This window comes from Centroberyx gerrardi, chromosome 14 (genome assembly GCF_048128805.1).
Source record: "Centroberyx gerrardi isolate f3 chromosome 14, fCenGer3.hap1.cur.20231027, whole genome shotgun sequence".
Taxonomy (NCBI): domain Eukaryota; kingdom Metazoa; phylum Chordata; class Actinopteri; order Beryciformes; family Berycidae; genus Centroberyx; species Centroberyx gerrardi.
Genome location: NC_136010.1, coordinates 9,384,887 through 9,402,422, shown reverse-complemented (window position 1 = coordinate 9,402,422; position 17,536 = coordinate 9,384,887). Strand labels below are relative to the sequence as shown.

The 17,536-nt window shown below is 43.9% G+C and overlaps 1 protein-coding gene across 5 annotated transcripts in view; it reads left to right on the top strand.

Annotated features, from left to right (window-relative positions):
* Positions 1-17,536, top strand: part of kif1b (kinesin family member 1B) — a 62,321-nt gene that overhangs the window by 4,982 nt on the left and 39,803 nt on the right. For all 5 annotated transcript variants that reach the window (XM_078288426.1, XM_078288427.1, XM_078288425.1 and 2 more), the window contains exons 3-6: positions 13,648-13,724; positions 13,873-14,052; positions 15,820-15,888; positions 16,668-16,846. In XM_078288426.1, the coding sequence (XP_078144552.1) occupies positions 13,648-13,724; positions 13,873-14,052; positions 15,820-15,888; positions 16,668-16,846 (505 nt within the window). The remainder of the gene's footprint in view (positions 1-13,647; positions 13,725-13,872; positions 14,053-15,819; positions 15,889-16,667; positions 16,847-17,536) is intronic.

The window sequence follows — 17,536 nt, the reverse complement described above, 5'->3', positions numbered from 1 at the left end:
GAGCAGGCAGCGCGGCGGCAAATTGATTATCCAGTGTGCAGGAGATCTGTCCAAGGCCTCCGCAAGCAGGCTGGAACCAAGCAAAGGCCTCTTTTCAGTGGAAGCTCTCAGACATACCAGAGCGAATGTAATTAGAAAGAGGTGACGCGATGGGCTGCTGCGTTAGTTAGCGTTGGTACTCCGAATGATGGTGGAGAAAGGCAGGACATCAAAAGCCTGCCTTCATTAGGGCCCTGATGTGTTCTCCACATTGGTCTCTGGCTGGTTACGTAACGCATGTGTTATGTTCTCACACTCAGCCAATGAGCAGCCACTCATGTATGTCTGGCCTCGGACGGCCGATTGATGCTGCAGATCCTCTCTGATGTGAAGTGCATCAGGCTAACTGCAGTGGAACAAACCTGCACTCAAATGGATTCACACTTTCGACACTTTGGCACTTGATCGATCCGTTCCATTATGGAAAATGTGATAGGAATGATGTTCATATGGCCGTATCAAACAGCATTCATGCAAGATAAAGGCCTAGCTTATGCGTGTTTTCACTGCTGAGCAAGAACTGGATGTTGATCGCAGTATTGCCCCCTAAGCTAAGAGTAAACAAATTGATAAAACTTGCAGAAGGTCACCATATCAGTTGAACCTTCACTTTTCAGATACAATTCTGCTGAGTGTCCTCTCAGAGCGAGCTAAGTGGATGTTGACCTTACAAAAACCCTGCAGGGAGGGATCAGCTGAGCCCCAGTGTCAGTTACACATCCGAGTGAGGCTGTAGTCGTGACAAAAATGCCAATGCAAATGCCAATCACGTGAATGGATGTGTATAGCAGTGGATGAGTGGCCATTGAGGAGAGAGAGGTGACAAGACAAGGGGGGGTAAGATTGGGAGCGTGGGTTTGGCAGAGGGAAGGTTGAACCCTCTGCAGACGGGGGCCGATTGACCTGATTAGGGCCAGTAATCCTCCGGCTTGCCTCAGGTCGCCACGCCCCGCCGCCGTAATCCCCCTGATGCTTGTAGGTGTGCACATCGCCACACACACTCACTCGGGGTGTTGCATTCCTCACCGCCCCATGCTGAGATTTTTTGTTTTTGAGCGACACACACTTGCACACATGCACCAGTTGCGGAGCAGACACACACATTCCAGACTGACCTCCTAATGAGGAGGGAGGACAGGCAGATGTCTGTGTCTGTTATCAGCTCATCAGCTCGTGCTGCGTCAGGCTTTGGACTTAGCGTAGCAAGTTGTCATGTGATGCTTAGATTTGGCAATTACTTAATTGGAAAGGTAGGGACAGTTGTTGGGTTGGGATAACGTTGATGTTAAGAATGTGGGTCAAGGTGTGTGTATGTGTGTGTGTGTTTTGGCTCAGATCCTGAACGCCACAATGTTTTATTGAATTTTAACTTTCATTATCAGCTGTTCAATGATAACAAGGAGTTCTCATTGGAGTTTCTTGAAGCTTATAACATTTTTCTTGGAATTAGAACTGGGCCATGTCTGCCTGTCTTGATCAGAAGCGCATCTTGTGATGTTTACTCAGCAGGATGACATTATACTCTCATGATTCCATTCACAATTAGTTTTGGTGAAGTCCCGTTCATACAGTCAGCTTTATTCATCTCCAGTCAGACACAGCATAGCCTAACATTTGAATATTCTGGTCATTGAGCTTTACCACAAATGCCATCACTGTTATTACATTGTAAAGTCTCAAACTTATCGCACAACATTTGTGGCCTTTCTCATTGGCACTGAATCCTCTTTCGTCACTAACTGTTTTGAAATGAACAAGAAACAAGAGCGTGGCACTGACTGCATACCAGGAATAGGCTAAGTGCTGGAATCCACTTGCTCTGGTAGAGGTCAGAGGGTGAAAGTGATAAATGCCTTCTCTTAGTACCGTGCTGTTTCAGCTCTCTAGCTGACCAAGCCACTTGCGGTTCTCACACCTCTCACGTATGTTGACTTTTCACCACCTGCTCCATTTTGTTGCCTTTGTTTCAGTTTACACTGTTAGGAGGTGTCACTATTCAGCACGTTCAGAGTTTTGTTACCACTTTGCATAGTGTTGAGTAGATTCACTTTAGCGATAACCCATATAATTTACCTGTACCTAACTGCAAAACAATTTTTAGATTAGCAAGGTTAGTTTTGTGTAACAAAATGTGGCTGCACAGTTTTAAATTGGGACCATAACATCCCTAGAAACTTTTTATTTTTTGCAAATATCTTAACATCTGGACACATCAAACACAGAAGAAGACTTGATAGTTGACAGAATAATGATGTCACTAGTTAGACTGCCTGGTGAGGTTGTTGGCATATTTCTCATGTTGACATCATAGGGCCTCGGGATTGGCTACAGATGTCTTCAAACAATAAGACATTAACATTGAGGAAAAGCTGAATTCTAGTTTATCTACTTAAGTCTTATGCATGATTAACCCCACATTGATCCTAGTGAAATGGTAAAACTATGCCAGCTTGCATCAGCCATGGCACCGAAATTGATCACTCCAATTATTAAAGATGTAAATAAAACCTAAAACAAGCATAGCCTGTTCTTGCAAGACTAAATCCATTGATAATTCAGTTTTGTCAACTTACATGTTAATATAGTTGAACCGCTATTGGCCTGTTCATCATTCCAAACTATATCTCGTCACAGCCATTCTCTTTCATAATTACATATTCATTTCTGGTCTATGACCTATTGGATGTTTTGGTTACTTTGCAAAAGCTCTAGGTTGCATACTAACCAAAATGATGAATGAGCAGCAATGTTTCAGCCCTCACCTTATACAGATGAAATATTCCTATATCAGCTGTGGTAGATTTTGTGCACCTCACTGTGTTTTAGCTCACTATTGGGTTCCTCCTGTATGTCTGTGTGTGTGTGTGTGTGTGTGTGTATGTGTCTGTGGGATGGGGAGGGACTGTGTGAGCCTCCCTGCAGAAAATGAGGGATGTGAGAGTAGAGCATAGGATCGGAGCTAGCTTGAGAGGGGGAGGGGGGAGATGCAGTCGCAGCCCTAGCAGCAGAGACAGTGAAAGTCATGCACGAGCACCAATCACGTGCAGGAGAGCGTGAGGCAGCATCACATACAGCCGCCCGGCCAGGAATGATGGGACTCCAGTTATAAGGCTGTAGGCGAAGAAATGCATAGTACGCATAGAGGTTGAGCTAAACCAAGGAAAAGGCAAAGCTGTTGCATTTGTATTGTCGTTTAGTTGTTGCTGTGGTTGTTGTCTAGCCGGTTGTGACTCATTTTTCTTAAAACGCATCTAAAAATTCCGCCAATTTTGCTCGATTCCAATGCAGCTTCACTTGTTTCAGGAATTTTCTTGAAATCTTGAAAGAAGAACAACAATCTTGATATCTTGGAATGACAGAATAAGGCAGATCACTCCCATTATATGACATTTGATTTCAGAAGATTATTGAAACGATACGCTGATTTGCATTGGGAACAAGTGAAAATATCTCATTCCATTGGCAGATTTTTTTTCCCATTTGTTTTAAGAAAATATGTAAAGACTAAATTAAATGACTTGTTAAGATGGTTGTTTTTTGCAGTGTAGAGCCCCTCTCTCCTCCAGCGAGAAGAGATGGATGCTTATGGGGAGCTGCTTCGATTGGCTGTTGGCCTCCAGACTAAACAGATCCATTAAGGTTATTAATATAACTGGAGATAAAGGGCCAGTGGTCCAGCCTACTCCCTCTGTCCTCCCTCGCATAACGAGGTAGAACAGCACAATGCTAAATTAGTCTGGTGAAATGCAATTCTGCCAAACCCCAAAATGTGTCCCAGTTTTATGGCGGTGCATAATCAGATGAACGGTGCTAGAGATTGTCTGCATAACAGAGGGGTCACTGGCCAATTTTGTACAAAGAGGATGGGGAATTAGGAACGTGTGTGTGTGCGTGCACGTGCATGCTCATGCATTCTTGTAGGTGTTTGTGGACTTTGAGTAAACAAGGTGGAGGACAAAGGGATGTAGTTATCCCAGAAAAGAATTTGACACACAAGTGAGACAGAGAAAGTTGGAGGATTTATATTTACAATAGGCGCACACACACCGTTAAACCATATACTGATATATTGTAGTATAATTTCTCTTGAGAGGAGGATCCTATGTAATCTTTGGAATCTATTGATAAATCGTCTGACTTTCTAACCGAGGTCATACTTATGCTGGTCAAATGTAATGTTCTGTTCTTTTCAGTTCAGTATCAGCACTGAACTGACTTCTCCACATAGCCAGTGGGTTTTTCACTTGTCTCTTTAAATCAGGCCGTGCTCACAGCAGCCCACATCCATCTCCATTCATCCCCGACTTGATGATGCAAGCCGGGGCTAAAAGGCTGATAATGGCGCGTTTGTTTTGAGGTCATGGCGCTCCCGGCTTGCTCCTCTTCACCTACACTTTGGCTCATTACTTAAGTCGGGTAAAATGGCTGGACTTTCCCACATTCAAGGAAGTGAATGTGTTTTTTAGTTTTTTGCGCTCTGGCGGAGAGAGCTTTCCTTCAAGGCTTGTTGTTTGGTTTCCTCCCACAAGCTGAAGGCTGAATTCAGAGGCTAGCTGCAGAGCTTTGTAGTCCAGGCACGGGTAGCCTGGTGGTGGGCACCATGCTCACTTTGTATTATTCATGAAGCAAGGAGGGGGGGTGGTAGAGAAGGGGTGGGGTGGGGAGGATATTATTTTTGAATCCTTATTTAATAAGTTGGAAGAGCTGTCCTTCGCTCTGGTTGGCTCATAGAAACCTCTGCTGCTCCAAAATAGAGCTGTCTCATGCTGCTGTGCTAATGCCCTGCAGCTAATTGAGATCAGTGGTACACACACACATACACACACACACACACACACACACAGTTTTGTTCGTCATTTCCGTCTACCACAGAGAAGATGCTAGATAAAAGGTGTTAGTCATCTGACATTAGCTCTAAGCATCAGTCTGTTTATTTTTTGTGGCTTTACAGAACAAGCCAGACTTATTTTGTAGCATCTTTTTTATCAAATTTATAAAAAAAAAAAAAAGGATTTAGCACAGTTATATGGGCTAGAATTGTGTTCGCGATGCTTACATAAAGCCAGTAAGCATTTAAAGCGAGGCTTCGGTCTCTGAGCGGAGGCTAGTTGAGGAAATCCAGGTCACTGCTCCGCAAAATGGGCGTCTGTTGTGAGCAGTGAATGTCAGGGGCTGTGTACCTCTCTTGTCTGCACAGCCTGGTCTACACTGTTGCCCGCACTCAGCCATTCTGCCTGGGTCATATGATGTGCTGCAGAGCTGGAAATACTGTATGTTTGTGCAGGGACAGATTTGGGATGAGGTTTAAAGATACTTTCAAATTCAAACCAAAGTTGTAACTGTCTTGGAATAACAGATATTCCAGTACTTGCCTGTGCTGAGGCTACATGGACAGATAATGAAAGGATTTTCTGCAAAGCGGACCTACAACAGTGTTTTCCCCATTATGGCTTTTACTACACACTACAAACAGAATGATTTTGTCTTTATTGCAAATGCAACAGTATATGGCCGCTGACTCCTGTCCAGCTTCATTTTAGGGATGAGAGCACTTGCCTCGGCCTTAAGCTGTGTTGATGGACAGTTCACCCTTCATCGGCTGATGTTTGGAAAGCTTTCCAGGACAAGGCGCTAATTTAAAGTGGGAGCTTTGGTGGAGGTGGACTCTGTCTTGGAAGTCAATATCTCTCCCATGGCAGCTCGGTTTTAGTACCATTTCCACAGCAAAGTCACATTTTATGCCAGATTATACATTAGGTACTGTTTACCTTTTTTAATATTATAACCCCTGATGTTGATATACCTAAGTTGAGTTGACAAGGCATAGAAGTAGCCTGCTACTATCTGTGAAACCAGTTGTTTAGGCATTTTCATGATAGAAACTCTCTGAAAACCAAGTCTAGTCTCTTTTTGTTGACTCACTTCCTCAAAGGCCTTTGTAAACAGGTTGACACAGGCAACGTTGAATACTCAATACATTAGTGCTATTTTTAAGATGGAAAATGCCAGAGAGCTCTAACACTGTGGATGCATTACTGTAGTTCTCAGGCAGCCGTCTGTGACACAGGATGTGTTTGGGAAGACCTCTGACCTTTGAGGCAGCACCTGCAGGAGAGCAGAATATCCTCCTTGGACCTGCTCCAGAGAAGCATTGCTTCTCAGAGTTGTGAAAACAGCTGAAATCTCTGACCGAGGATCTTGTATCATTTTGTTAGTGTTATATTGAAGTGCGAATGACAAATATGTTTATAGGACACGTCGGGCGATGTGTCCAGGTTTTGGCCAGACACAGTAAAGGCACTAGATTTATTGTTAATTGAAGTGTTATTTGGAGATGTATTGTCATTTCAGCTCTGACTCCATGCTAGTCATGTGTGCCATGTGGGTTTAACCCTCCATGTCAACACCTGAGAGGCAGCCTAATATCCCTCTCTTTGTTGTAGGCCAGTTCTGTGTTTGTTTAGCTTGTGAATGGAGTCCTGCTGGCTTAGCATGTTTTCTCTATCTGGTGGCTTCTAGAAACCTCTCTATAGCCTCTGTCGCCCTGGACTCAGTGAGTCTGCGTAAGCTGCTAACATCAGAAGGCACTCACTGCGCTAGCTAGCTATCAATGTCTGCGGTCTGGGAGTGCAGCTCGGTTTGGCCAGGAGTGTGGCGGAAAGGTTGGGCGGCTGAAATCTGCCCATTCCTTCCTGTCACTGACAGTCTGTCGGCATGCGAGGCACCAGCTGCCATCTGCTGCTGTATAAATAGACAGTACTCAGAGCTAGAACAGCTGGCATATAGGCCAGGCCTGCACCCTTTCCCACTGCTTTCCAGCTAGACAGACAACCCCAACAAAAGCCATGTTTCTGCGTGGCATTTTACGGTTTTTGGCGTTCAGCTGACCCAGAGCGACTTACAGTGTGTGAGCAGGTAGAGGTTCGGTGTATTGCTCGAGGACACTTCAAAACGACACACGCCTGATGGAAACATTGTGTTGCAGAGATCAAACCTCTGACTTTCTGGTTATGAGACGTAGTGCAGTTTTTTACCATGCACTCTGACTGTGTTTGGGTCTACCTCATATTACCTTTTTGTGTTCTCACTGGGTGCATTTCAAATAATATTCCATCTAAGGTGTCACATTTTAGCAATTATAGTAAAGACAATATTCTGTATAATTGCATCCCCTTTGTGTTTTTTATGTGCAGTTTACATTAGCTGTGCCAATGCGGGCTTTCGAGGCTGAAACGTGCTGTTGGCTTCAGTCACTCTGCAACAAAAATGCCCCGCCATTGGCAAAGTTTCCTTTTTCTAAATGTGGTGATCACTTTTTCTAAAAAGGAGAGGGGGGCAGGGGGGTAAGGCAATGTGAAAAGGGTCATTGTCTGTGATAGAGGGGACTGGCCACATAAAGGCTTGTCATAACAGATTACCTAATGTGTTTTGCAGGCTCTGTTGTCAACCGCAATACCCTGCATTCAGTGCATTGTTCTAGTGTCTTCCTGTGCTTTTTTCCCCCCTCTCCTCTCCCGGTAGAAAGAGAAAAATGACGTGATCAGCCTTCTGAGTAGAAATGGAGGATTCGTCAGTGGGAATTCAATGTCTCCCCCTAGAGTTACAGTAATTACTCTAAAGTAATGACTCAGCTAATGAAATGAAGGTCTTCAACTTAACAGGATTTAAGTTTGTTGTAGTCCGGACATTTGGCCCTCCCTTTGTGCAGACTTCCGAGTCTGAGTCAACGCCTATAAACCTAGAAATATGGATTCTGGTGTGACGAGGCAGGTTTCCAGACTAGCTGAACTCGTTGCCATGCCCGGAAAGATCCAGGCGTTTTTGGCAGGAGTACTCAACAAAAGGGTATTGTGCTGCTTTGTGGTTATTTATTTTTTTTTAATCCAAGGCCATGAGGGGTTTACTAGGCAAGGCGCAAATGTGTACTGTACCCAATGGGGTAATCAAGATACCACATGGCAGTTTCTGTTTTGGAGATGTTGTATGTCCTGTGTTGTGGCTGCAGCAGGCTCAGCTGTTTGGCGAACGTGTACAGCAGTGCTCAGACACTACTTTTAGCCCTCAGCATTGAGCTACGTCCAGTGACAACTCTGCCACCTGTGCCTCAGCCATGACAACCAAGCCTTCACACAGTCTCTGCCAAACAGATTGGATACAACGCGCTGAGCATGTCTGCGGCCGACTCAGAATGTGCCCCATCCACGCTTTCTGTTTCCTCTTTAAGATCGAAGAACAGTATTAAAGTTACTGGGACGCTGCTAAAACCGTCAGCACACGTCAACAACTGCTTTGCTTCACCACTCATGCACAGACTGTGACACAGGTGTGCAGTCGTCCTGTTGTGTTGGGGTAGATAGGATTGAAAGGGTGAGCGAATGAGACAGAGTGTTTAGTTTTAGTTTAGTTTATTACTTTATTTGACAGGGACAGTGCATATTAATAACATTTCTGAAAATATGCCAGAGTTAGCCAAAAAGGCTAATTTTCATCTGTAGTCCCCATTTGGTTGCATTTTGTAACTCTTTTCTCCAGTCGTACCACTGAATTTTGCACCAGTGCAACCAAAAACCCCTAGTCTCTGAAATGATGCATACTTTTCCATAAGGAACAAAAAATATTAAAGCAATGTTTCATGGTTTCTAAAGTTATGAAAGTGTAGACAATTTCTGATAAAGGCTAGTCTATTTTAGAGCTGTTGTTTCTCTCTCTGCCCTCGCCTAAAGCCCGTTGGTCTCTCTCGGAAGGTGATTAAGTTCTTTGGGAACTGTTTGATGAATAGAGTTTGGCCAGATCATGCATTCACTCTAATATTTAATATTTGCTAACTAGAGTTCAAATCACAGTAAACTGATGTATTAGCGTACACAACCCAAAGCAGAAAATCATTTAAATTAATTGAATGATGCACATTTTCTTCTCTTCAGTTTGCCACTGCAGCACAAAGTCACTCTGTGCCTCTTGATTTAGTAAGTGAGACAGCTGTGTAGGTATCTCTGTCCAGCAGCATATACTTTCGTTTTAGTATTTCTGCTGCGTTGATTGTTTGGGATGGAACTCTAGGTTAAAAACAAATGAGATTTCAGTCCTTGAGTGGAGATAATTTTAAAATCTTGAATGATGACAAAACCAAAAAGTTAGTGACACCGGTGGAAAATGTTATTCTGGAACCCTGTGAGAGAATTCAATGAAATAATTTTCTCCAGGAGTGAGCTGTTACATCACACCGCTGCTCATATGCACACAGACCCCAGGGAAGCTATTAAAATTCCTCAGCCTTGCTGAAAGAAGCACATGTGGTAATTACAATTCTGCACAGATATTATTTCAATGAATGTCTGGGTTCTTTAAGCAGTTCAGCCATTTGTTTTGCTTTTGTTCTTAAATATGCATTTATTTAATGCCCTTATCCCCTGTCTCTGATGCAGGGCAGTGCCCCCACTAGCAGGTATTGATTGGCTCGAGCTAACAGCTAGCAGGTCCTTAGAGGGTCACTGGAGAAGAGGCAGACATGTTCAGCCATTTTAGGCCCTGCTTGTCTGCTCAGGTGAATGGGGCTAGCTTTTAGTCCCCATCTGGTGCTCGGAGACCACCTAACAACCTAATTACTGGGGGTGTCTTTGCTTTCCCGTTCGGATTATAGGCCCCATGTTGAAAAATCGGGCACAAAATGTCTGCCGGCTACAACCAGCTGCGTGATGTTCTTTAGATAGCAGGATGTGGTTAGTTAACTGGTATCCACCCAGCCTTGAAATGGAGAGCTCCTGGGGAGTTCCAGCATCCTATTAGCCCTATATGCTGTGGAAGAGGAACTAAAGATGCAGAACTGCAGCGTTGTGGAAGAATAAACATTTGACATGCCCCTCATAACCTGGCAACCCAGAGAGCCAGAACGCTACACAGCAGCTTGTGTCTGTCTCTTCACTGTAAATGGGGTTCTGCTAGATTTCGCCATCTTGAGAGTGTCATGTCTCCCACTGAGCTCCCCCACATAGATTTGTATGTCATCCGGAATGGCAGTAGGTGTTGTTTGCTGATGACCTGATGATGATGATGCAGTATTGATAAGGCAGTCCTCTGACTATGTTACCCTTCTATTGGTGTTGTTAAAATTCTGTCCTTGTTTAGAGAACGTTAAACCAAGCATGGATCACAATCTCGCATTTTAAAAACAACCATTTATGTTTTTTCATCATAATACCCTTGTTATTGAAATTTTCCATTTACTGGGAATTAAAAGGTTTTTGTGCAGTAAGAGTTGTTTCTGGTGTTGCCTATGGAGTCTGACATGATAAGTAGCTTAATGTCTTAGTTACAAATCCTAATACTTTTCACAGTGTGCCTTTTGCCTGTTTCACGAGTTTTAAAGGATTTGGATCCTGGAAAACTGTTTGAAAAATAATTGCATTGTAATTGTCCATAAACCTGGATTTAAGTTGCCCTCCATAGAATTCCCACAGAGTGGCAATGGGGAATGCTCGAGGCGAGAGAAAACAGAATGCGATGTGCTGCATCCTCCCCTTCTGTGCCAAGTTGAGGTTGTTATGGCAACCAGAATCTGGTCCTATACCTGTTGCCATGGTTGAGAAGGGCAGAGCGATGACGTTGTTCATTAGGCAGAAGGATGTGTCTGCCATTTTAAGTCCAGGATGTGACTCTACTGGGAATATTTACGATAAATGGAAAGCAGAGGGATTCATGATTGATATCTTCGTTTGTGAGATGCCTATCTATGCATCAGTGCTCACGCAGTCCCTGTTTTTAAGTGCGCTTTACAGATTCAAGCGTTCACAGTGACTTGAGTGACTGGTAATCAGTTGAGACAGGGGGAGCAAAGTAGGCGATGACATGCTGTATTATATGGAGCACTCTCACAAACAACCTTGTCTGATTTACTAAAGCTCAGGTGGTGGGGATAAAATTCACCCCTTTCTGCTTCGCTCTTCAACATTCAGTGACGGCTGTTTCGGCGATGAGTGCCACGACAGCATAGTTGGATATACTTTTAGAAGCTCTGTATCGTTCCTTCAGCCCAAAGTACAAGGATTAAGAAAATAAGACTGCTCATGCATGCAGCCATTGCCACCCCTGTCCATTTTTGTGAGTGGATCTAATCAAGGGTACTCTTCCATTTGCGCAGTAGTTTCTACGTCTTTGCCCTCGCTACACTTTTATAGACTCCTTCATGAAAGACCGATTCCTGTGACGCACTGACAGGACCAGATGGGAAAGGAGGCAGCTATCTGTTCTGAGAGCAATGGAGTGGGCAGAGGCGTTCACATGCCGCGTCGTGAGCATGAATCACCTCTTAAGTGCTGAGCAATTCTCTCTCCCACCGACTGCTACCGTGTGGCTTTGCGATAGTGTCGCACACTTTACCCCACAATAACCGCCCATTTTCCTTGTCTCACTTCGTCCTTTCCCACTACTCTGAAGAGAGCCCCAGACTGGACCAGGGAAGCAGACAGACGCTCAGAGATTACAAAGCTCACGTCATGTCTCGCTGGACCGCAGCCCTGCTCCCCAGTAGGGCTGGTTTGTCACGGTCATTCCCCTGGCCTGCCATGGTCATCCCGCTGTCCCCATGCCCTAACGTGGCACTGGGAGCCTGTCTCATCATCTTTCTGTTTTTACTGCTGAGCTGCCTCAGTGGCATTGGAACAGAGCTTAGGCAGCCGCCCTCATTAATAGCCACTGTGGATTGTTCCAGGAAAGGGGAATAAGGGCATTGGTAACGTAAATCCCCCTTCGTTTCTTCGTTCCCTGGCTCCAGTTTCTCTTTGGAGGCGGGTCAAAGGTGAAATGGGGCTGTATTTAGCCCCCTGTCTCACTCTATCTCCTTTTCCAGTGCCCAATATGGAAGCCGCTGCGCCGCTTGTGCACCTTAACCTGCTTGAAGACTGTCGAGGGTACAAACAAATGCACAGTTTTTACCTGTGCTAGGTTGCAGCCTCCTACCAAGATTTGAATTTCACCACGGTGACAGCTGCCATATTCATCACATATTCAGCGTAAAGCAGTTGGCATTCCGGTTTCTGAGGACACACTGTGCTTTTCTGTCAGCATGTGACCTGTGGAGGGCGATATGCAATCCCCTTCTCTCCACATCTCCTGCATTATTGATTAGCGTGCTGAAATCCCCTGCACACACACAGGCACTCTGCAGGGGACATCTTCATGCAAAAGCCTCTCAAGCACCTTTGCGTTGAGGAGCCAGACCTGGCTTTAATTTGCCCATTAGCTAAGCACGGAATTTGCATGCACAAGAGCTAATTACTGCTTTGTGGCTCACATTGATGATTTGCTTAGGGATAGTGAAAACACTGTATGCCCAGATAGTATTGTTATCACTGAGATTTGATCCATGAATGTAGATGCATAGTTTTTTTCCCCTTCATCCTGCCTCTGGTTTCTATTGCTGGTCTGTTTGGATCGTTGCTAGGTCCACAAGCACACCCGTTAACTTTAGTCTCTCGATCCCTTTTTTCCACTCGCCCTTTTCTCTCTCCTCTGCGGTTCCTCTTCACCTCCCCCCTCTCTTGTGATGGTAGAAGTATGTGTTTGTCTGTCTAGCCTCAGCCAACTCTCTGCATTGGACCTGACACAAGGCAACTATAGCCAATGCGAGCACACTTTGTCAATTGGGGGGACTTGAGCAACAACTGGGGTTCTAATGTCTACAAATATCCTACCATACATTCTTATGACACTGTCCCCTCCTCTCCCTGTCCCCCGTACCCACTGCAAAAGGCTTAGCCTTCTGTTGGTGTGGAAAGCTTGGACATTTGTCCCGGTGGGACCAGCAAGCATGGTTGAGAGGGATGACATGCCAGGCATGGCTGGAGATTCTTGTTCATTAAGAAATGTCTGTGTGGCCATAGGGAATGGCTGGGTAGGGGCAGAAATGTTGTATCATCATCATACCAGTTGCAGACACACAACAGGTGATTGTGGGTTAGTATGAGTAGGCTATATGTGCTACTAGTAAAAATGTTCTCTATTGTTTGTTGTTTCTCTGTTTTGCAGTGCTTCTTCAATGCAGATAATGGATTAAGACATTGATTTAAAGATAGCATGTTTAGTAAAACCTGACACATCACTTGCAGTTCTCAAAAAAGCCAGTGGCTCATAATCTGTCAGTGGTCCATGTGACTTTCAGTTCCAAATATATCACCATTAGTGCTCTGATTGAGGAACAGGATCTTAAAAGACAGTATTTGCCAGCTGTAGTAGAATAAGTAAATGAAGGTTGTGTATGGCAACATCACCATATGTTGTGATTTGTGATGTAATAAGCAAACTTGAACTTGATGTAAAATTTTGTCTTTTTAGAGCTGATTAAGAAATGTATATATAATCCCTTTAAGCACCCTGACTTCATAGAAGCTACTTTTAATTGGTGGATATTATGCTGTGGTGGAAGGGCATTCAAATATTAATCCGATAATCAAATAGTTTAAATATCATAAGCCTACATGCCACAATACAGAATTCACTTTATGCAGCCCTTAAACTAAAACTGCAAGAAAGTGGGTCGTTATCTCATCTTCACACTTGAACCAGATGCTATCAGCCACATTACTAATGTGTTCTGCTTTTTTTCCCCAACAGTAATTCTCAACCCCAAAGCCCCAAAGGAACCAGCAAAGACCTTCAGTTTTGATTACTCTTACTGGTCACACACTACGGTGAGCTTAAATATTTTGCAGTGTCTCTGTCCCAATGTCTCTACTGACCAACAAGAATGAAGATGTAAATAGTGTATTGTCATTTTGAAACACCATGGGGCCATTGAAAATCTGTGCATTTCAAGCAATTTTTCTGTCTTTCTCACAGCCGGAAGACCCCAGCTTTGCATCACAGAACCTTGTGTACAATGACATTGGCAAGGAAATGCTGCAGCATGCCTTTGAGGGCTACAATGTCTGCATCTTCGCTTATGGCCAGACAGGAGCTGGCAAGTCCTACACCATGATGGGCAAGCAGGAGGAGGGGCAGGAAGGAATCATTCCCATGGTTTGTTCCACAATACACCTTTCTGGTTTTACCGCATGGCATAGCAGAGGTTCAGACAAATTGGGCCCACTGTACTTGACAATAAATGGAGAGAGAGCTTTTTCAGCACAAATGTTATTCATGCATTTAGTCATCAATAGTGAGTGTTGCCATTTAAAAATAAGCAAATAAGCATTCATTTCTGTACAGTCAACACTGAGAGCATATTACATTACGAAATTAGTCTCCTGGCATCAGCACCTCACAAACAAATTGTGTGCAAACGATGTAGCATGAGTTGAAATTGAATGAATGAGAGATGATGTCAGAGGACACTGGCATATTTTTGGCTTTCCCTCTCCATTTGAACTCAGCTATTTTACAGCAATCTGGCCAAATTTGTATTAACCTTCTATTTTAACTGTCAAGGTAACACACACTGTCTGAGGCAACCTCTTTCCTTGACCTCAGTCAGGTTTCCTATAGCTGATCACTCGGATCATTGAATGTTCAACACGACCCCTGACTCGTAGACCTGGTCAACCTGTATAATACATGGACAGTCTGTACCAATCCTTCAGCTGTCATTTTTCTAAACCAAATCTATCCACCTCTATGAACCATTCAGACTGCAACTCAACTGCAGAGACTGCCCACCTCAAAGTTACCAAAGACCTCTTTGTCTCCTCAGATGGCTTCTGTCACACATCCAACGATCTTGCCAGCATGTCAGCATAGTCATGGAGCCATGATAAAACGTCACTTTTCCGCATACCTTACACTGAACAAGATTGCTCTTTACTTTCTTGAAGTTTTCCCAAAAGTCGACGTTGATCCTCACAAATGAATATTCAAGTTTTTATTACCCATCCTTAGTTTAGACCGTACTTGTCTGATAGACACCTGTACGTTGGCATCAATAACTATAAATCTGACCTAGCCTTGGTCTTCCACAGTGTCCCCCCCAAGGTTTGGTACTTGGTCTCCTCCTCTTCTTCCCCTACATGTTTTCCCTTGATCAAATCATCTACTGCATCAGTCTTCGGTTTAACTGCTACGCTGATGACACTCAACTCTACATCTCTACCAGAACTATCACTACCACCACTCACTCCCATGCTTACGGTCACTTGCACCCACACCTGCTCCACAGACCGCACCACCCCTGTACGCCAGAATCTCTCCTGGCTCCCAGTTCAACAACGCATCGACTTCAAACTACTACTCATCATCTCTATAATCCTCCACATCCTACCCCTTCTCTCCGTCACCAACACGCACACACACACACATCCCACCTTTTTGACCTCCTCCACTAGCACACTCCCAAGTGCAGTCTCAGATCAACCAATGCAAACTACTGTATCGATTCGCTACAAACAAGCACTGAACCTGGTGTGACAGGGATTTCTCCATTACAGCTAAGACTCTACACAAAAGAGACTATAGTTTACTCCCCCTTCGAAATAGCCCTCAAAATCTGCCTTTTCAAAAATTGCTTTCCATGTTGTTTCCATGTTTATGTTTAGTTGTACCCATTTTACTCAATATTTACTCTGTTAAGTTTCACTTTTCTAATGCCTTGTATTCTAGATTTTTATATCCTGATTTTATTTTGTTGGCAAATGAAAAGTGTCTGAGTACCCTGAGAAGCGCTACACAAATAAAACGGTTCGTTAGTATTTTGTGTATCTGTTGATCCACAGGTCTCCTCCCTCTTCATCTCCCCTTTTACCTCGCTGAATGCTTTTAATTGGCACTAAAACATCTTCTTTCTCTGACTCTCAGCTCTGTGAAGATCTCTTTGAGAAAATCAATGCGGACAACAACAAAGGGGAGCTCTCCTACTCGGTAGAGGTGAGTCTCAGACTGCTTTGGCGTCTGTAAATCCAGTTCTCGCCCCCTGCCTCTGACTCTTGGCTTGACCTCTCTCTAATGAACCATTCCCACTCTTGTCCTTGCAGACACTTCAAAGCTCTGGGGTTACCTAAGCATTTACCCACCTATTAGAATAACATATATAGCTGAATTGTCCTGTTTACTCAAACCTGAAAGCAAATAAAACTCTCAGAATTGGAACAAGTTGAGATACTTTGAGTCATGTTGTTGACTTTGAATAGGGCTGGGCTGTATATCATGTGTTAAGGCATACTGATATGGATCTACACAAAGACATGCATTTTTACAATAGTATTTTCAAGTTTTTAATATAATATATATAGTTTATGATATGAGTTTTTCTACAGATGTGTTTCAGTTTTACTTTTTATAGGTACAGTATAAAGTGTGAACAATCTGAATGGAGGAGAAAGCTGTGTCAGCTTATTGGTTGTTATGCTAGAATTAAGTACTTTTCAAAAAGTTTAATTTTGTATTGGAAAATAAAAACTTGTCAAGCATCATTATAAAATCCAAAATCAAAATCTTGGTATTGCACAGCCCTTTTTTTAATGCTCCTGAAGCAAAGCTGCTCTCGCCCTTCAGTGAGGAAGCTATTCTTCCCTCCTATGCAGTAACACACCTACATCATTCAAACCTGCATCAGATAAGTTCATATTCTGCTCCATGTCGGTGCTTTGCAGTGTCACTCTGGGACACCTGAACTGATGCTCTGTCCCTTATGCAATGGTTTTTAGGTCAGTTACATGGAGATCTACTGTGAGCGAGTGCGGGACTTGCTCAACCCCAAGAACAAAGGGAACCTACGAGTGCGAGAGCACCCTCTGCTGGGTCCCTACGTGGAGGACCTGTCCAAGCTAGCCGTCACCTCCTACACGGACATCGCTGACCTGATGGACGCAGGCAACAAGGCCAGGTGAGCCGAGCCCAGGGATGACACTGAGATCAGGGGAGGGAGGAAGGGGCAGTGATGGTGATGGTAGTTGTGATGGTGGAGGTAACACTGTGTGACACCTACATCCTCAAAAGATGGCTTACGATTATAGGATAATTTATGGTGAAATTTTTTTTGGATAAGTTATGGATGATTTGGAATCAGAAAATGTTCTTCTCACATAGATTTTTGATAGCTTTATAGTTCATGTTGGCTGAGGAATAGTTTGTTCTATTTAGGACACCATAACTTTCCTTGCAGGTAGTGAGCATTTCTCCTTGGAATTGGGCTCTGTGTGTGCACGAGTGTGTGTTTTTGCGTGCGTGTGCGTGTGCATGTCACGAGAGTCCCTATGGGGAGGAGTGAACCCTGCCTTAATCTTCCTGTGCTGACTCAGAAGGCTTATTTCTAGAACATGGCGTGTAAAGCCCATATCTCCCCTGTGGCTATCCCTCTGAAGTACGCCTTGTGTATTTATGTTTGGTGTCCTCACAGTATTATCCATCTCTCCGCTGTGCGAAATAATCCCTTCGATTCAATTCACTCTAATAGGCGTAAAGCCCAGTGGTGATAGCACTGGTAATAGAAATGACCATTCCAATGAGAATTTACCATCACTGGTACAGAATCATTTAAAAAGTAAAAAAAATTCAATCAAGTAATGCATTCAAA